Source organism: Notechis scutatus, chromosome 4 (assembly GCF_049901735.1).
Source record: "Notechis scutatus isolate UNSWTSFEM ecotype Mainland chromosome 4, rNotScu1.2, whole genome shotgun sequence".
Classification (NCBI taxonomy): Eukaryota; Metazoa; Chordata; class Lepidosauria; order Squamata; family Elapidae; genus Notechis; species Notechis scutatus.
Genome location: NC_142012.1, coordinates 18,404,377 through 18,424,245, shown reverse-complemented (window position 1 = coordinate 18,424,245; position 19,869 = coordinate 18,404,377). Strand labels below are relative to the sequence as shown.

At 36.4% G+C, this 19,869-nt stretch overlaps 1 protein-coding gene across 1 annotated transcript in view; it reads right to left on the bottom strand.

The window, feature by feature from the left end:
- Nucleotides 1–6,516: 6,516 nt before the first annotated feature.
- Nucleotides 6,517–19,869, bottom strand: part of PDLIM5 (PDZ and LIM domain 5) — a 125,608-nt gene continuing 112,255 nt past the window's right edge. The window contains exon 9 of the mRNA XM_087962874.1: nucleotides 6,517–6,787. Within this exon, the coding sequence (XP_087819000.1) occupies nucleotides 6,588–6,787 (200 nt within the window). The 3' untranslated portion in view covers nucleotides 6,517–6,587. The remainder of the gene's footprint in view (nucleotides 6,788–19,869) is intronic.

The window sequence follows — 19,869 nt, the reverse complement described above, 5'->3', positions numbered from 1 at the left end:
TGTTATTGCTTTGTTACTTCCATTCAAGTTGTGAAAGCTGGGTTAAACCCAATGGAGGGATTCAGCCGGTTCGGACTGGTTCAAGCGAACCGATTGTTAAATACCACCCTCCCGCAATCAAAGTGGATTTTGGGCACTGAACTGCAATGGAGAAACAGGCAACAGAACAGCCAATTTCCCTCTTTCTTCTCCCTGCTCCTTCTCCTTCCCTCATGCTGACCAGTCCGATGCCCGTTTCTCCATTGCAGCACAGCAACAGGATCCACTTTGATAGCAGGGGTGGGGTAATTTAACAACCGGTTCGCCCAGGGTCAGGTTGGCCATCGCAGGAGGCTCGTCCCACGTGTGGTGGAGGTGGAGGACAGGGATGGGGCATGTCTCCTACTGACCCTGGGCGAACCGTTTGTTAAATTATTTGAATCCTACCACTGGTTAAACCCCACTTCCTATTACCAGTGATGAAGTTACCTAGTTTGGGTAGTGAAACATCTGCAAGTAAACAACAAAGCTCAGCATCAAAGACCATTCAACCCTGAACTACAAACACAGTCCTCGACCTACAACAGTTTACTTAGTGACCATTCAAAGTTACAATGGCACTGAAAAGTGATTTAACGACCATTTTTCACAGCTATGACCTTTGTAGCATCCTCATGATCACGTGAACAAAATTCAGATGCTTGGAAACTGGTTCATACTTATGGCTGTTGCTGTGTCCCAAGGTCATGTGATTGCCCTTTGCGAACATCTGACAAGCAAAGTCGATGAGGAAGCCAGATTCACTTAACAACCAGATTACTGACTTATCAACTTTAGTGATTCACTTAACAGCTGTGGCAAGAATGGTCATAAAATGGGCAAAACTCACTTAGCAAATGTCTCACTTAGCAACAGAAATGTTGGGCTTAATTGTGGTCATAAGTTGAGGACCACTCGTATTCTCCTTTATCTGTATTATACTTTTTTAAAAATTTAACAACTTTCTGGCATCTCTTTTGTTTGTGAAGCAATTATTGCCTTCTGCCAGGAAAGATGCCCATTGGTTTTTGCTTATTCAATTGCGAGCAAGAAAGAGTGTGATTAATTTCCTTACAAAGAGAGGACTGCAGTAAAAGAACACAGTACAATTATCTACAAAAAAAATAAAAAGGAAAAAAATGAAATAGGAAAGCAAGCCCAAGCAATAACTATTTTTTTAAAAAAATCTATGAAAGCAAGATACATTATATACAGTAAATGACTAATAAATTGCTGTAGGAAATTCCATAAATACATAACGTCCCATTTTTGATATGTTGATCTTTTCCCCCCAAATATTTTCATTTCTACAGAGAGCACTATACCTGATGACTTGTTTACCTAACTTTAAATTCCAGATTTAATCATTTTAAGTTGTCCTCATATTTTCTATCAAATCAAGAACGGCATTTCAGTTCAAATGAACTGGGGGGGCGCTCTGCCCCACTTGATTTATTCATTTTTAATTAAAAGTTTCTTTATTAAACAAATAAAGACAAAGACAAACAAATCTTACAATAAAAAAGTTGGATGTGCCCCACTTTAGATGCCACTAGTAGCACGAAACTGACCTGTTTCCAAATGTTATGTTAAAAATAGAAACATTATCAGCTGAACTGGTAGATTCCCATCAGCAAGGAAAGAATAGCCCTGTATTTTTTTTTAAATATAAATGTCTTCTCACCTCTTTATTTTCCTTATTTGGGTTGCTATGGATAACACTCACCTGTCTCACAGTAAGGATCACCATCTTCCAAATGGAAAATATTGTTGCGAATGGGCTTGTGACAGGCCACACACACAAAGCAGGAGACATGCCAGCTTTGTTTCAAAGCATTTATTACTTCCTAGCATAGAAAGCAAAGCAAAGCAAAGCACACAAACAGGGTTTATGTGTGAGTACTTGAATATTTGAATTAGATAGCTTTTTCTGTATATTTTTGGAACAGCATAAAAGCATAAAAATTGGGAAATACATGCTTTGAGCATTGATGTTATCAACTCTACAGCTACTATTCAAGGAAAAGCTAAGAACTGAAAATCCAATAGAAGGATGAGTCCTAGACACCTTGTGCTTTAAATACCACAACATTCATTGATGGTATTTTAGAAATTGAGACCTTTTTAAATGCTGGAAAGGCTTTCCACTTGACATTGAAAGATACATTTCAAAAATTATCCCCCCACCAAACTTCTGGGGATAATCATAATGAGTCTATTCACCTCTTCTTAAAGAGCTGATGCTAAAACTTTGGCTTTCACATCTAGTATAGCCTTTCCCAAACTACATAGCATTAGCAATATATACTTACTTATACACTGTCCCACAGTGCTTTACAACACTCTCTGGGTGGCTTACAACATCAGGGTATTGCCCCCATCAACCTGAGTCCTCATTTTACCAACCTTGGAAGGATGGAAGGCCGAGTCAATCATGAGCTGGTCAGGATCAAACTTCTGGCAGTGGGCAGAATTAGCCTGCAATACTGCATTCTAATCACTGGGCCATCACAGCTCCTCTGATAAAGTTACTCTCAAACTCAACTCCTTTTGGCTCTACAGGTACATCTATGCAGTTTTCCTGTCAGTATTATCACAGTAGTTTTGTGATTGCCTCCTTCTACGATGTTTTTCTATTTTCCAGACTTATCCATTGCTCTGGAATTCCTGGTGTTTTCCATTCAAGTATTAACCAGATCCAGGTTGCTTCCAATCCCAGAGAACAGTAGCCCAGGTGCTGAGACTGGGATTAAGATACAATAGGATATTCTGGAAAGGGAAAACACTAGAGAAAGGCAATGCACAACTCTAAAGATAATTCTAATTTTGAAACCGAGATTAAGGAATTATTTTATTGCTCCTGCATCAATCTTTACAGAAACAGCTAGTTTGAGTATGTGAGTTATCTACTCTATAATGTTAATTACAAATTGACATCTTACTTACTCCAACCCGTAATCTTCCTCAAACCAATTGACATGGGTTTGCAAGGCACAGACATTCTGGGCGAGGAAAGGCTGTTAAATGAACATTAATTTTACTCCATTTTTTTAATCATACTTTCAATCTTCTTCCAGGAAAGCAAAATTTATTGCTAGACAGAAAAAAACTTCTACTGGATTTTTTAAAATATCGAGATACAACTAAGCCATGGACAAGTTGTTTGGTATCATCAAAGTAAGCACTTAATGTGAACTCTTCAGAAGACAAATTCCCAAAAAAGCTACAGAGGAAAGGCAAACCTCTGTTTTGGCAAATAAATCTAAGAACCAAAAGGATTAAGAGATTTTAAGACACTCCATGTTTAATAAAATGCAATCGAACATCTACTTTCTATCTTCTTCAGCAGGCAGAAGGCAAAATTTATTGCTAAAGAGAGAAAAAACTTCTACTGGATTTTTTTAAAATATCGAGGTACAACTAACTCCATTAAGATACATCTAGACATGTGATAGAAAATTCTTATACTCTATATGTTCACCATAAGGTTTGAATGTATTGTTTTTGTTTAGTTCCTCTAAACCAAAAAGCAAAATTAAATCAACCAAAGTGAAAATGCCATTACTCTGCTAAACTTTGCTAAACAACTAATTCCCATAACACTATCAAACTATTTACGAAGACTGTATTACTATTATTCTTCCCATCCTTCCTATTACCTATCTGCTCCCACTTATGACAATAACCTTGTTGCTTCTATCTCTACGATTTATATTGTTTTATTTAGTAACCTATGACTATCAGTAAGTGTTGTATCTTATGATTCTTGATGAATGTATTTTATTTCTTTTTATGTACATTGAGAGCATATGCACCAAAGACAAATTCCTTGTGTGTTGAATCACATTTGGCCAATAAAGAATTTTATTCTATTCCTATTCTATTCTATTCTGTTCTGTTCTAAAAGTTTAAAAAAAAAGAATGCATGCCATTTCATCTGTAGAACTATATTCTGCCTATGTATAAAACACAGGTTAATTATTTCTCAAATATTACAAAGCAGTGTTTTTCCCCATGTTTGAACCTTTAAAAATCATTTGAAAAATACAGACACTTGAATTCTACAGGTAACCTTGTTGCTCTGTGGATATCTGAACAACTGGTCCTGCTCGATACCCTCTAACCTCTGTACAGGCACCTTTTAACATCAATGCTCTTTCAGCTATGTAGAAATCCAATTTAAGTCCTTATGTATAACAAACTGCTCTCTTCTCACAGCACAGGCTAATTTATGAGGCTCATTAGAAAACACCAAGTCTGAGTAGGACTTCTGGCCCTACTTAGGATCAAGTTTCCAATTGTCTGCACTAAAAATACAGCCTTGGAAGAAAACATAATAGGAACTTGGAAGGACGACTAAGTATTTTGGTACTACCAGCTACATTTAGCAGAGAATATTTGAACTTGGTGTGCTTTAATTTTCTTCAGCCATTTAAGAATATTAATATTTTGAAGCTTATACCTGAAGAGGAGTAAAGCTCCAGTGGGGAAAAAGCAAATTATTATTTCCAGTATTTCAAATTTTGAATGAATCAATAAATTCTGCAGCTGAGACTACCATTGAGGAAGTGAACATAGAATTTTTTTCATTGATTTTATTGTAAATACTGTGCATGAACTCAGTGGAAATCACATGTGGGCAAGAAAACATAATATAGTTGACAGAAAAGCATCAACTAGATTTATATTCCAAGCAAAGATGGACAGCATCAGCAGTAATCCTTTTAAATATGAAATTTATGTAAATCAAGTCAACGTTCTGTTTCATGAATGAAAATAATTTGGATGAAATGCATAAATGCATAGCTGTTTTGTAGTCTGAGGTAGCCAACTATGACTACGTCAATGGAAAATAAAATATTGAGTTAAGTCACGGATGTGCTTCCATAGCTGGGAAAAAATGCTTCTGTAGAGGTCATTTGCTGGAACTGTTAATATTTATGCAAGACAATGAGTGAAAAGGTATATATAGAAAATCCATATTCTTTGGAAAACAGTTGGTTAAATTGGTGTTTTTTATACTATTAAGTAAGCAAATGTCTATGAAGATTTTCAGTCATCCAGGTCATGGTTGTCCCAAAGGTGCTTTTTCAAGAGGCAACTGGTCTTTCTGGTTTTTCTTTGAAGATATTTCGCTTCTCATCCAAGAAGCTTCTTCAGTTCTCTCTCTCTCTCTCTCTCTCTCTCTCTCTCACTTTCACTCTCACTCTCACTCTCACTCTCAGAGCTGAAGAAGCTTCTTGGATGAGAAGCGAAACATATTCAAAGAAAAGCCAGCAAGTCCAGTTGTCTCTTGAAAAAGCACTTTTGGGACTATTAAGTAAGTACAAAGTAGCTGATCTATTACCAGAAGCTGTCATGATTTTAAAGGTTCATGAAGGCATGATAAAAATGCAACTTTATCTTAAAGTATGTTTTCCCAAGAGTTTTCCATTTCTTTTGGCAGTTAAATTGCACTTTAATTTCTCATTTATCTTGCAGAAAATTTCTTTAGTTAGGGAGAAAAAGAATTTAAAGAAATTCATACTTTTTTTAAAAAAAAAATCCCTTTCATGTAAATGATACAGAAATATGTCAATACCAAGATTCTAAGTTGACAAGTTTAATTGTTTTATTCAATGATATTCTGAGACTTTTCAGCTGTTGCATATAGCAATCTATTAGAATTTTACTACAAATATTTCACAGATATAATACACAGGAAAAACCTGATCTTGATATTGCAAAATGGAACGAGAGCCTGTAATAAGATTGCAAAAAAGTGTGGTAACTTTTAGATAAATGTATCAATAATTTAAGGATATTAATTAAAAAGTTATAAGATACTCTATCTTAAATTTGGGGGACTTGTACATCATGGTTATTTCATGCATTAGTGTAAAGTAACCAGGTGTACAATGCGTTTGGCTGCAACACAGGTGTGCTGTGGAATGTCACTTGATCCAGTTCTTACCTTTTCACAGGTAATACTGCCTCAAAGGGCATGAACTGTAATTATACTAAAACCTGAACCCCAAAAGCTGAAGGCTATCATAAGCTTCCCAAAGTATTGTGCTGCAACAGTAGGGAAACAACATGATATAATCTTTATAAGAATGCCAGGTGATTCTATATAACCTTCTCACTTGTCTTTTCTTTTACTTTCTGACCCTGTGTGAACATCCACTTCTAATAATATGTCCATATAAGCCATAAGCTTGATATTATACCAATCAATACTCAATAAAACAATTCCTCCTGAAAATTTCTGGATTCTATGATTGAGACAATTATGATAACCAGTAAAATACTTACAGTATTTCAACTATGTAAGAATTCACATGCTTGCACAATTTTTAGTGGACCAAAATGGATACTTCCTCAGCTTTCTGTTATGTTCCGAATGGAAGCATGTATTCATTTTACTGACCATATTGTATGAACCTTATTAATTAGCATTTATTTGTTGTATTATGAAATCACTATGTTCAAGAGTTCAACTCAAGAATAGCACTGAAGTAGTTTCAATCAATGAGTTACAATTACTCATATACAAGTTCCTTGTAGAATAAGAGGTGCCGTCCTGCACCTCATGTATATACAACAATCGTGTATATAGAAAATAGTACCAACCTGATGACTTGATTGCACTGAGCACACATTGGAGTCCGCTTGCCTGCTGGAATATGCTCTGCTCTCTGAACCAAAGTATCTTCATTGGTTTGCAGAGGTGCAGCTGCAGCTTTCTCACCAGAGGTTGTATTATTGTTGGAAATCCATCCACTTCCAGCTGCCATGAATCGAAATGGGACAAAACTGAGCTTACAAGGAGAAATGCTAGCAACCCCAGTGTTTTAGTATATAAATGCAGAAAGAAATATATTGATATAAATAAGTATGCAATCATTAGGGATATATCTAGCATTCAAATGATTTGCTTCACTTAACACCTGTGAGCATCTTTGAGTGATGAATTCAAGCGCATCTTTTGCAAGACTTTTGTGACCATTTTTAAAGTTGTTTCTGGTTGCTTCTGTATATGCATGAATGCCCTTTATGGAACAGAGATGCTTTCAAAACTAGAAACCAAGAGATGCAAATAAACTGTGATGTGCTTGATTCACAATCTCTCAGGTTAAAAAGAACCTCAAATCCTTTGTAGAGAGATAATGCTGAAATGCTTATTTTCATGACTGTGATATAAAGTATTCCTTGACAGGAATTCCTTGTTTCCTATGAGGGTTCTCACCCCATACCTGGACTTGAGACCAGACTATCATGAATCCGGGTTTATCTGTATCCTCTAAGACCCTCTGTATTTTATAATTAACATATTTTATACATTCATTCTTTGGTTCTCTAGAATCTCACGTCCAAGACGTACATGACATAATCATAAGAAAAAAAGGAAATAAAAAAATTTAATCTAAGATTCAAGACTGAATATATTCTTTGGAATATAACTGAACTTTTTTAAAAAAAAAAAAAGTATATAAAGACTACATTTCTGAATGGAGTTTAAAGTCTAGTTCTATTGCAAAAATGTCCTTCACAATGGACAAAGGAATTCATTTTAAAAAAAAACTGTAACTGGTAAGAGATTTCTAGCATATTAAAGTATTCTAGTCAATCTGCATTACTTTGACTTTAAAGGCTAACTCCCATTAAACAGTTTATCCAGAATTGTCTAATTCTAATTCTAGAAAGGCTTATTAAATAAACTTTATTCTATCTCAGCTGGACAATTACATGAAGCAAATAAGAAAACATACTCATTAGCAGGCAAAGAACTAATCATACTTTTCCCTTTGTAGCGTACTAAAAAGAAATCCTAAGTGGTGAGATATTTGAAATATGCATCAGAAATAAATTCCTTCAAAGAGGATCTTCACATAAGGATTGTGTACTTTGAAAATAGTGCTTTTACCCTTGGGAACATCCCAGTGAATTTTAAAAAAATCCACACAACATTGCATGCAGCTAAAAGGGAAATTAAAGAACAAGCAACAAAGGATTTCAACAAAAAAGGCAGGGTAAAAGTCAACCATGTCTGAAATGCTGAATTACTGGCAGATAACCATAACATACAAGAGGGTTAATAAATGAACATAATACAAAAATAATTCAAAGTAAAGAACATCAGTAGAAGTAGAAATACTTTGTATGCAAAAGAAGTCCAAGTCCAGACTTTCTCATCTCTACAGAGGATCTGGAAAAAATATCTTATTGGGAACACTACAGAACTACTGCTAGCTAGTACAAAGAAATAAAGTAAAGCAAATGTAAAGGAGTCCCTGCGGGTTTTACTCTGCTAGACATTGCCGACTGTAGGGGGGTTGCTTACTTAGTTCCAAGGCCATTGAGCCGCACAGTCTGAAGACATTTCCATAGTAATCATGGAGTATTGTTAACTAAGCCTTTCATGGCTTGGGACCAAGTTATCTGAGGGACCGTATTTGCCAGTCACATCTACCAGACCCATCAGAGCTGGGAGATAGGGAACACTGCGGGTCTCATCCCCTAGAGAGATACACCTGGTAAGAACTAGAAAAGGGGCCTTCTCCATGGTGGCTCCCTGTCTTTGGAACATCATTTCCCCAGAGATTAAAATGGCTCCCACTCTCTTCCAGAAGGCGCTGAAGACCTGATGCTGCCAGTAGGCCTGGGGAACCCAAAGCAAGATGGAGCCCATTAAATGGCTCGTGTGATCTGCTGTTGCCAGGGCAGGGGGTGGGGGGTGATTCTATCTTATATTATTTGATTCTTTTTTATTAGTTTTGTTTTAAATGAGGTTTTATATTCTGTAAGCTGCCATGAGTCACCATGCGCAAATAGGCAGCAATAAAAATTAAATAAATAAATAAAATAACTTCCCTCCGAAATACTCGCATTTCCATGCTTTCAAACTGCTAGGTAGGCAGGAGTTGGAGAAAGGACGGGAACTCACCCCATCATGTGGCACTCGGGTCTAGAGCATGAGCTGCCAGCTTTCCAGCTGATGAGCTCAGCATCTTAACCATGGAGCCATCAAGTGCCACTCAAGTCCAAAAAAAAAATAAAAAATAGATAACACCAATTAGCAGGGGCGGGATTCAAATTTTTTAACAACCGGTTCTGTGGGTGTGGCTTATTTGGTGGGCATGGCTTGGTGGTCATGTGACTAGGTAGACGTGGCTTGGTGGTCATGTTATTGGCTGGGCGTGGCCAACTCAATATCCCTCACATCGAGGCACGCATCTCCTCGCCTGGCCTCTCATGACTGTGGGGATGCTGCAACAGTCATAAGTTTGAAAAATGGTCATAAGTCACTTTTTTCAGTGCCATTGTAACATTGAATGGTCACTCCACACAAGCAAAGTACCAGAAAAGGAGGGGGGAAAAACTCCAGAGACGTTCCTGAGACAGGAAGTCTAATCCTGCCAAGAATGTAACAAGGGTTAATGGAGAGGCAGTTTCTGTAAGCAACTCCAGAATGTTTCCTTCCTGCCTTCCTTACAGGATTAGGCCAGTAATTTTTTCTAACAACCAGTTCTCCGAACTGCTTAGAATGTTAATAACTGGTTCTAGCGAATAGGTGCAAACTGGTAGAATCCCACCCCTGCCAATTAGGTGTCCTAAATTCTTAAGTGTGTTATTTGCTTTTCAATCTTTCTGACAGGGCCTTGTAGTAAGTAGCATTAACTTTATAGCCATATCTGAACAGAGGTTCAACACAAACAGCCCCTATCTTATTCTACCAGACCACCCCTTATTTTTTGTCCTACAGTCCCTATTTTGCATCTTTTCTTTTAGAAATAATGCAAAAACAGCTCCGTTTTCTGCCATAATAAATATCTTGGCATGCTTTTAGTTCTGCCTATAGTCAAATTCATTAACGTGTATTTATCAAAGGCAGTTTAGTCACACACCTTTTCTGCCTGATTAAACTTCAAAGTCTAACAAACTGTTGAAGTTAAGAGATAAGACTGGCACCTTCTAAAATCTTTTCAGCCCTAAAGTGACAACAGTCGATAATTTTCTTTCAACCTCTTTTCACTAAAGTGTGATAAACACCTGTAGATATTTATGATGCAGCATCAGGATAACCTTATCCTGACAAATAAATAACGACAGTAAAAGAAACAGGAAAGGTTTCTAGAGAAATTGGTACAATAAATAAGTAATTGGTCAGCTTTTCACTATAAAGAAACGGCATATTCTTTAAAATCGGCTCTTTTCTGTCTCTGAGGCATTCCATTGTGACCCAGTGATCACAGTAATTTATTTTGAACTATAAATGCTCTTCAGGTCTACAAATAAACACCAGATAAAAGGGGAGCAAGAAAAATAATGTTGAAGAGTGCTGTTGTTTCTGACAAATGGCACTTTTGAGCACTACCTTTGAGAGTTTACCGCTTCATTTTCAACTCCCAGCAAACAGGAAAATTGTCAGAGCATTTTCTTGAGATTACTGAAGCAACTATGTAATTATGGATTTTTCCTGATTATAACACCCCAGGTAGCAGTCTAATGCATTTGCTGAGAATTTTCATTGTGTTTGAAAAGTTCTCTTTTAAAAGGTTGCACTTATCCAAGTTAGATTTTTATAGGAGCAGAGTGTTGCTACTCGGGTAACATTAAACACCTAGGAGAACCTCTGGGACCTCATTTTCTTCGTATATTCCAGGTAAAACCTGGAAATGATTATGGACGATGACACTGAACTTTTGATGAGCTGTATCCCCTCTGCGATTCTCCAATCCCTTTTAAAACTTCTTTGTCTTGATCCTGGCCCAACACTTCCAATTAAAATGTACAATTTCCATTAATTAGCACTGTTTCAATTGCTGGATTGTTGCAGCATCTGGAATTATGAACAATTCAGAGGCGAATGTCTGAAATTATGAACAATTCAGAGGCGAAGGACAGAGATAGACAGGCATGATTTGGGAGGCATGAGACTCATTAATAGCCCACAAAAGTCACACTTTGTCTGCTGTGATTTTGTTTCCCCAATTAGGTTAGAAATAAAAACATGTTATTGCACATCATTTTCATGAAAGTCAATAATGAATTCTGAACTGCACTTGGGAAGCAAAGCATTAAATAAAAATGTGAATTCATAATGTATTACAGCTGGTGTCAAATATTTTGTTCTAAAGGAAAAATGTCCTTGTCTTTATCATTAACATGAAAAGGGTGGAAAGTTACCAGCTCAGCTAGTCCTCAACTTACAACCACAATTGAGCCTAAAATTTCTATTGCTAGGCAAGTCAGGTGTTAAGTGAGTTTTGCCTGAATTTTTACAACCTTTTTTACCAAGTGAATCACTGCAGTTGCTAAGTTAGTAACATGATTTAAAATGAATCTGGTTTCCCCCTTTGCTTGTCAGAAGGTCGCAAAAGGGGATCATATGACCCTGGGATACTGCAACCGTCATAAATACAGTTGCCAAGTGCCCACGATTTGATCAAATGACCATGGGGATGCTACAACGGTCATAAGTATGAAAAATGAATTTTACAATAGCACTGGGAAAAAATATCATTGTTCTGGTAGGTTACTGGTAAGCTGAAGAGGACAATATTTGAAATGTATGCAAGCAACAATACATACATGCATTCCCGTATATTTCATGGGAAGATGAATCTTAGAACATATTCCAGAGCCTTGGTGGCATAGTGGTTAGAGTGCAGTACTGCAGGCCACTTCTGCTGACTATCAGCTGCCTGCAATTTGGCAGTTCAAATCCCACCAGCCTTCCGTCCTTCCAAGGTGGGTAAAATGAGGACCCAGATTGTTGGGGGCAAGATGCTGACTCTGTAAAACTGCTTAGAGAGGACTGTAAAGCACTATAAAGCAGTATATAAGTCTAACTGCTAAGTGTTATTGCTATTCTGGCTTTACAATTTTATACCAGGGTAAGACAATTAACCTAAAATTAACCATAGATCCCTAAAAGTAACCATAGAACCCTTTTATGCTACCCATATATGCTACTCTTTGCCACAGCTTCATAGTTTATTTAATACATTTAGAGACTACCCTACAATTTGTTCAACTGTTGGGCACAGAGCATTGTCTCAGTTAAATAAAACTTTCTCATGTTATGTTATGTTATGTTATGTTATGTTATGTTATGTTATGTTATGTTATTTGTATTCCATTCCATTCCATTCCTTCCAAAAATACACCAAGATATGTGTTTCGATTAGGTAGTAAATACTTCAATTTTATTTGTGTCAGTTGTTTGCATGTGAGAAGTTTTGTTTGAACAGTACAACTCCATACATACTTTTGAATCTCAAGGGCAGCTTAGACTGACGCAAACACAAAATACCACCTGTTGTTTGGGATATAAAAGATAAAGATGTCTGTAGGAGATACTAGCTTCACCGTAGAACACAAAATAAACTAACATTTTCAGAAAGGGCCTAAGCATACTGGTTGGCAGTTTGTTTGTTAGTCCAGGCCGACAGCTGTCTTTCTCTGGCTGGTAAACCTCTTATCTTCCATTGCTTCAATCTCTGGTGGATAAACTGTACAGGGCAGATTTTTTTTCCACCATGGGTCCTTCTCTTTGTCTTCTTTCAAACCAATAAACACAACAAAGGTACACAATGTAACATTGTCCAGTCCATTCTAGGATTATTAGCCACCCAAGTGCTTTCCCAAAACCAGAAGCTAATCTTCAACAACCATAGTTGTCTAGATCTGTCTTCAATGACAGCCATAACACACTATTTATTAGCCTAAAAGTAAAAACAAAACAAAACACACCCCCAAATTAATACTCCTGCTTCTTTTTTTTTTCCTCACAACAACCAACCTGTGAGGTGGATTGGGTTAAGTGGGACTGGCTGGGCCATAGTCATCCTGTTGGCTTCTCCTAATGTTCTTAGTGTTTATCCTGTAATCAGTGATACCAAAACCAGCTTGTATTTTTCAGCTGGCTTATTCCAAGATACGATTAGGGCTGAGAGGAAACATCTGACCCAAAATCACCTAACTGCCTTCTGTTTCTAGAAGAGAACTAGAACCTGAGTCCCTGTTCATGGCGCAGCATCTTAACCAATACACCATGTTGGCACTCATAAGAAGTATCTTTTATAGTTGAGCCAAAATATATAATTCTGCAGTTTTCCTCTCCCGGTTCTTGACTTACTTTCTGCAGTAACACTGGAGAAATGTTCTCTATCGTCTACCAATTGGAATCTTTAACCCTTTAGATCAGGGCTGTCAAACTTGCGTCGTCACAGTGTCATCATGTGACATATCAGGACTTCGCGTGACAAATCCAACCCCTGGGCTGTGAGTCTGGCGGCCCTGCTTTAGATAATGAAGGTTTCCCATTTTTACTTCTCTTCTGCTCTTTGTAAGACTTGGAACAGACCCTTCATTATTTTAGAGGATTATTTTCTGGGTACACTTTAATTTGTTAAGGTTTTTAATAATGGCTGTCATCCTAAATGGAATAAAATACTCTATTTCAGAGGACTGTAATGGAGTAATTATTCTTCTATAAGAACAGTATTTTTCCTGGAAATACTTCTATTTTCTAGAGAAACATGAGAATATTCAGAACACACAAGGTGTTATTCATAGCAGAGTCTAATGCTAAACATTAATAATGAATTAAAATCTTATGTAAAGTCCACTACTTGAGCCAACCCTTCTCTGGCAGATATTCTCCTGACCATAGCAACCACTGAGACTGAATATTTAACACTCACTTAAACATAAGATCAGGCATCATATGAAGTCTATAAATAATAATAAAGATACTTCTAGACATACAAGTGCCAGAATTTCATTATAAAGTGCTGTCGTCCAGTGGTTTAAGTAACCACAATCATACTACCGTACAACAGATGGGTGAAAATAGATGTTCCTATTACTTAATAGACTAATAGACCTTGGCTCTTATTTCAAGGATAAATGAATATTGATGAGTTCTAAATGCTATTAATATTCCCTCCTTCCCACAAAAAAACTCCACCAACTAAATTTCAGGCTCTGAACATTTCCCTAAAAGGCATGGGCTTAGGCAATGAGAGAAAGCAAAGCCTTCAACAGCCATTACTTTTTTTTTTCTTTGCTAGATTTGTGGAATATAATTAAAGCTTTAAATCCTCCTATGATGAAAGGCAGAACAGGATTGATTACACTGTTATCATTTCTTAAAATGTCTGGGAAAGCTAGAATGTGCACCATGAAAAATCACAACAGGTGCATCAGAGGCTGGGTTACAATTTCAGAAGGTTAGTTTCCTGCCGCAGCAGCTAGTCTTTCATCTCTAAAGCGCTCAGATTAAATGGACTGTAAAGTTTCTTAATTAAAATGAACATTCTGGGCTGGCTTGGGTCAGGTCATTTTCTCATCTGCAGTGTTTATGGGTCAGTCAAAATTCAGTAAAATTTGAGGGATTTTCTTTGTTCCTTCCAAAGTCAGTCTTAGAAGGAAGAAAATTGGGAGTACTATCCCATTAAATTCATGGTTGCTACAATCAGGAGGGCAAAAAGGTGTTCTGGAATAGCATGGAGCGAGAATGTAGGATATTTTCCAACTCCTTAAAACTGCCACACCTTTTCCAGGGATCATATATTGGTTTAAGAATTTATGGACGAGTGTGGTTTGAATTCGATCTGTTCTCTTGTCATTTCTTCCAGCCAATTTCTAATTTTTTGCCAATATTTTTGAGCTTCTATACAGGACCACCACATATGGAAAAAAGTTCCCTCTTTTTTTTTTTTTTGCATTTCCAGCAATTTGGACTCATATTGGGGTGCATCTTCGCTAATCTCGAAGGAGGAAGGTGCCATCTATAAAACATTTTATAGGTGTTTTCTTTGTATGCTACCGATTTTGTAATTTTATTATTTTTACCTCAGACCTTTTCCCATTCTATTATGGTGATGCTACATCCTATATTCCTACTCCAGGCTATCATGTTCCCTTTTACAATTTCTTCTTCTAATTCTACTTCTAATAAATAATTATAAAATTTGGTTATATTTTTTTGCCTGATCCTAATAAAATTTTATCTAATTGCTGGAGTTTATTGTTAATTCCAAATTCTTCCTTGTCCTATTTATATCTACTTTGAATTTGAAGATATGCCCACTGATCAATTTTTAGTCCCCGCTCTTGAAGTTCTTGCCACGATTTCAAATTTCCTTGTGTATCCAATAGATCCTTATATTTAATCATTTTAGTGATATCCAGATTATTTGGGTGAATCATCGCCTCCATTGTTGAAATCCAAATTGGTATTTTTAAATAGTGTTTTTTCTGTATTTTCTTCCAATTAGTTAATAATGAGTCTCTGATTAGGTGTCTGTGAAAAAATTTCTGGCTAGTTTTCCCTACATCCCATAAAAAAGCATGCCACCCCCTTTGCAAGTCATGGCCTTCTAAGAATAATATTCTCTTATTGGTTAAATTCACCCATTCCTTCAACCATACTAAAGAGGCTGCACAATAATACAACTCCCAATTTGGAAGTGCCAGCCCTCCCCTGCTCTTTATATCCTGCATTGCCTTTAAATTTATTCTAGTTTTTTCCCCTTGCCAGATAAATTTTACAGATATTTTATTAAGTTCTTCAAAAAACATTTTGATTGGGATCGTCTGAAATATATATAGGAATTTTGGAAGAATATTCATTTTAATAGCAGCAATCCTGCCTAATAATGAAAGTTGCAGCTTGCCCCATGTTTTTAAATCCTTCTTTACCTGTTGCATCAATTTATCATAATTATTTTCTTTAAGTGTCTTACAATGTGCTGTCAACCATATTCCTAAGTATTTAACTTTCTTTATCACTTGTATTCCCATAACTTCTTCTAGTTCTATTTTCTGTTTTTCTGTTAAATTTTTAGTCATTAATTTTGTTTTCTTCCTATTAATTTTAAGTCCTGCTACTGCTCCAAATTGTTCTAATTCATTCATCAATTTTTTCCTCTTTCTATTGGTTCCTCAATGAAAAAAAATCATATCATTCGCAAATGCTTGCAATTTATATTCTTCTTTCTTAACCTTTAATCCTTTTATGTCTGGGTTCTGTCTAATTCACATTAGTAATGCTTCTAATGATAATATGAAAAGCAGGGGTGAGAGTGGGCAGCCCTGTCTGACTCCTTTTTCTATTTTTATTGGGCGGGTATATTCCCCGTTTATTATAATATTAGCCTGTTGTGTATCATAAATGGTTGTTATAATATTTTCAAATTTGGTGCCTAAATTCATATTATAAATTTTTTGGATTAAAAATTGCCAATTTAAATTATCGAAGGCCTTCTCTGCATCTAAAAACATAAGTGCAATTTGTTTTTCGGGGTGAGTTTCGTAAAATTCTAAGACATCTAGTACTATTCTTAAATTGTTCCTGATTTGTCTGGTCGGGAGAAATCCATTTTGATCTTTATATATATGCTCATTTAACATTCTTTTTAGTCTACTTGCTATAATAGAAGTGAATATTTTGTATTCAGTATTTAACAGTGAAATTGGCCTATAATTATGTATATATCGGGGATCCGAATCCTCCTTCGGGATCAGCGAAATCAATGCCCCCCTCCATGAGTCCGGCATCCTGGCTGCCAATAAGACGTCATTAAAAACTTCCACCATAAGAGGTCCTATTTGTTCTGCTATTGCCTTGTACAGCTCCCCTGGAATCCCATCTGGTCCTGGGGATTTATTGTTTTTCTGGTCCTCTATTGCTGATTTCAATTCAAACCAAGTAATGTCTTCGTTTAATAATTTTTCCATTTCTTCCCCAATTGCTTTATCCTTCACTTCATCTAAATAGTTTCTTATTCTATCTTCGTTAACTTCTTCCTTTTTATATAACTCTTCAAAATACTTATGGGCAATTTCTTTTTTCTGTTCTATCTCCTGTTGTATATCCCCCTTTCCATCTATTAGCTGGTATATCAATCTCTTTCCTTTTCTTTTTTTTTAGTCTATATGATAGCCATCTCCCTGGCTTATTAGCATGCTCATGTTAGGGATCTTTGATAAACAAATATCAAAAAAAGTGAAATATATAATAATACACATTTTAACAGCGGCCAGATTGGCTTTTGCACAATGTTGGAAGCAGCCTCATGTTCCATCAGAGGAGATGATCGTTCAAAAAATTTCAAGTTGTGCAGAAATTGACAAATTAACTTTGGCATTAAAAAATAAAGACACTTCAATATACTACAACAGCTGGAATTGCTGGTACAAATGGATAGACCAAAGATAGACTTCACACTAAAAGGCAAAAGAGGATAGGATAAATCCATAGTAGTGATACACAGATATATGTAAGGATTAGGTGTGTGTATATGGCATAAAATAAGGATAAAAAAGAGGTCTTACAAACTGTTGAAGATGAGAATGTTTTTAATTGTTTTCTATTTTTTTTTCTATTTTCTTCTCCCTTTCTTCTTTTTCTCTCTTTCATTTAATGTATGTGTTGTTGGTTTGTTTTAATTGTAAAATCAATAAAATTTATTTTTAAAAAAAAAGAATTTATGGACGAGTGTCATGATTGCCCTCCATTTTATAATACGGGATAACTGTTGTAAAACAGCCGCCATAATTGTGGTGGCAGTGGTTCAAGACTTGCCAATGCACTTCCAACATCTTTTCAGTTTAATTTTTAAACCAGAATTGCACAATCCAGTAGAAATTGGAAGACCATGAGTTCTAGTCCTGCCTTAGGCACAAAGCCAATTGGGTGACCTTAGGCCAGTTGTTCTCTCAGACCTAGGAATGCAGCAATGGCAAACCACATCTGAAATCTTACCAAGACCAATGCAGGGACTGGTCCAGATAACAGATTAACAGAGTTGGAAGGGACTTTGTACTGTAGGTCATCTAGTTCAACACCCTCTCCACTGGTCCAACAGAAAACTCTACATCATCTCTGACAGTGAGTCTGGTCCAGGTAGTTGCCAGGAATCAACACTAGTTCAAATGTGTACGTACACACACACACACACACACACACACACACACACACACACACACGAGAGGGAATTATTGACTATACAGTCAGTAATTAAATGAATTGAAGGAAGTCACACATTGGAGATTATAAAGTCTATGGTAATTTTTCCAACCTGTGTGGATCTTTCTGACAGATGGACCGGACATTTCTGAGAATTCTAGGAATTTAAATTCATCCATTTGAAAGTTATGCAGATTAAAAAACAATGACTTATAGTTATTGTGAGGACTACTTATGCCATATGTAAAATAATCCTCCAAAGCACATTAATTTCAAATTGCCGTATTTGGGCTGGACCTGGAGAATGCTGACTCCTTCTGGCTGCCGAAAGCGGCAGACTGTAAACAAGACAATGAATAGGGAGTCTTATTTTAAAAGTTAATAAAGAAATGAAGCTGTGGTTTTCTGGACAACAAGATGGAGAGAGGCTGGGGTGGGAGAGTGCCTCACTGTTAGTAGGAGGAAAATGAGGTGGAACATATTAACCCAGTTCATTTACATCTGATGTGGGAGGAGATGAAAGTTGTGAAAAAGAAGAGCATTTCAAAACTCTTATTCCAAATAAAAAAACCTGAAATTATCTCTGCAAGATACTAGATCTGAATAATACACATCTTTAAAATCCATTTAACCACAACATACAGGTGCCTTTGTATCCGTGGCTTCACTAATCATGATTTAGCCTACAGTTAATAAAAACAGACCAGACCTCATTAGCAGCAAGTATGGCTTTCATATATTTGCAGTTCTTTATCTGTCTCTCTTCTCTTTGCATATGCAAAATGGTGGATGGATTCTGTACTTGAGTAAAGCAAGTTTTTAAAGGTCTCGTTAGCCATGGTTTTGTTATCTGCAAGTTGAAACAAAACCATTACAAATATCCAGGGCCACCTGTGAAAACTTATCAACTGGCTTTTCTGGTGGGAAGAGAGTTGCATAATCAGAATCGTATTTTATATAGGGAAAAGAAAACATTCTGTTCCACGATGCTTGCAACAGGTTAGCATCTCACATCACAAGGAAATGCCCCAGCTTCAACAGGTGATGTTTTACGGAGAACTTTGGTGTGGTTTCAGAACACTTTGCTTGGCTACACTGGAATTCACATTCATTAACCTGTCACAGCCTGTGGTATGCCAAAACAATTAGCACTATTAATACTGGGCTGTCTATTTGTCAGGAGCAAACTTCTCTGATGTTGCTATTGAACTTTAAATGTATTCAACTCTTTCAGGACACTTTTATTTAAATTAATGTCCTGCTCAGTTTCAAAATACAGCAAATACATGCTGCTAGTCTATGACCCAAAAAAGATTTGATGATGATGATGAAATACAGCAAACAGTCTTTATAAAAACCAGGTCAAAATTAAATCTACCAATACTGTATGGGTTTTAATCTCACGAATCTAACTTCCTAAAGTACAGAATTCTAGCCAAACAGCTCTAGTTTGCTACCTTTGGCACTTGAAACCGTCCACTCTTTAAAACTTTATTGAATGAATCACAAACTGTATGTATAAAATACCAGCCCCACAGTGTCATCCTAATTTTAAAAATGTCGTTCAGCGTCTTATCAATTATAAGCATTTTGGAAATTTAAAAAAGGAAGATAGTTCATTACTGTATCTGGAAATGTTCCCATTTTTCCATTAAAAGGATAAAGATAAGTAGAATCACAGAGAACATATTGGATGAGCTAGAAGGAAAAAAAACATATCCATTTGCATTCAGATAAATAGGTGTTATACTTTGGGCTATATTATGCTGGCAGTCCTGTGACGAATGAGCAACATCCTGTCTTTCAAAATGGTTGTGATTGTGCCTAAAGATGTTGCCCACTCGTGCCAAATAACACTCTCTTCATTTCTCTGCAGCACATTTAGTCCT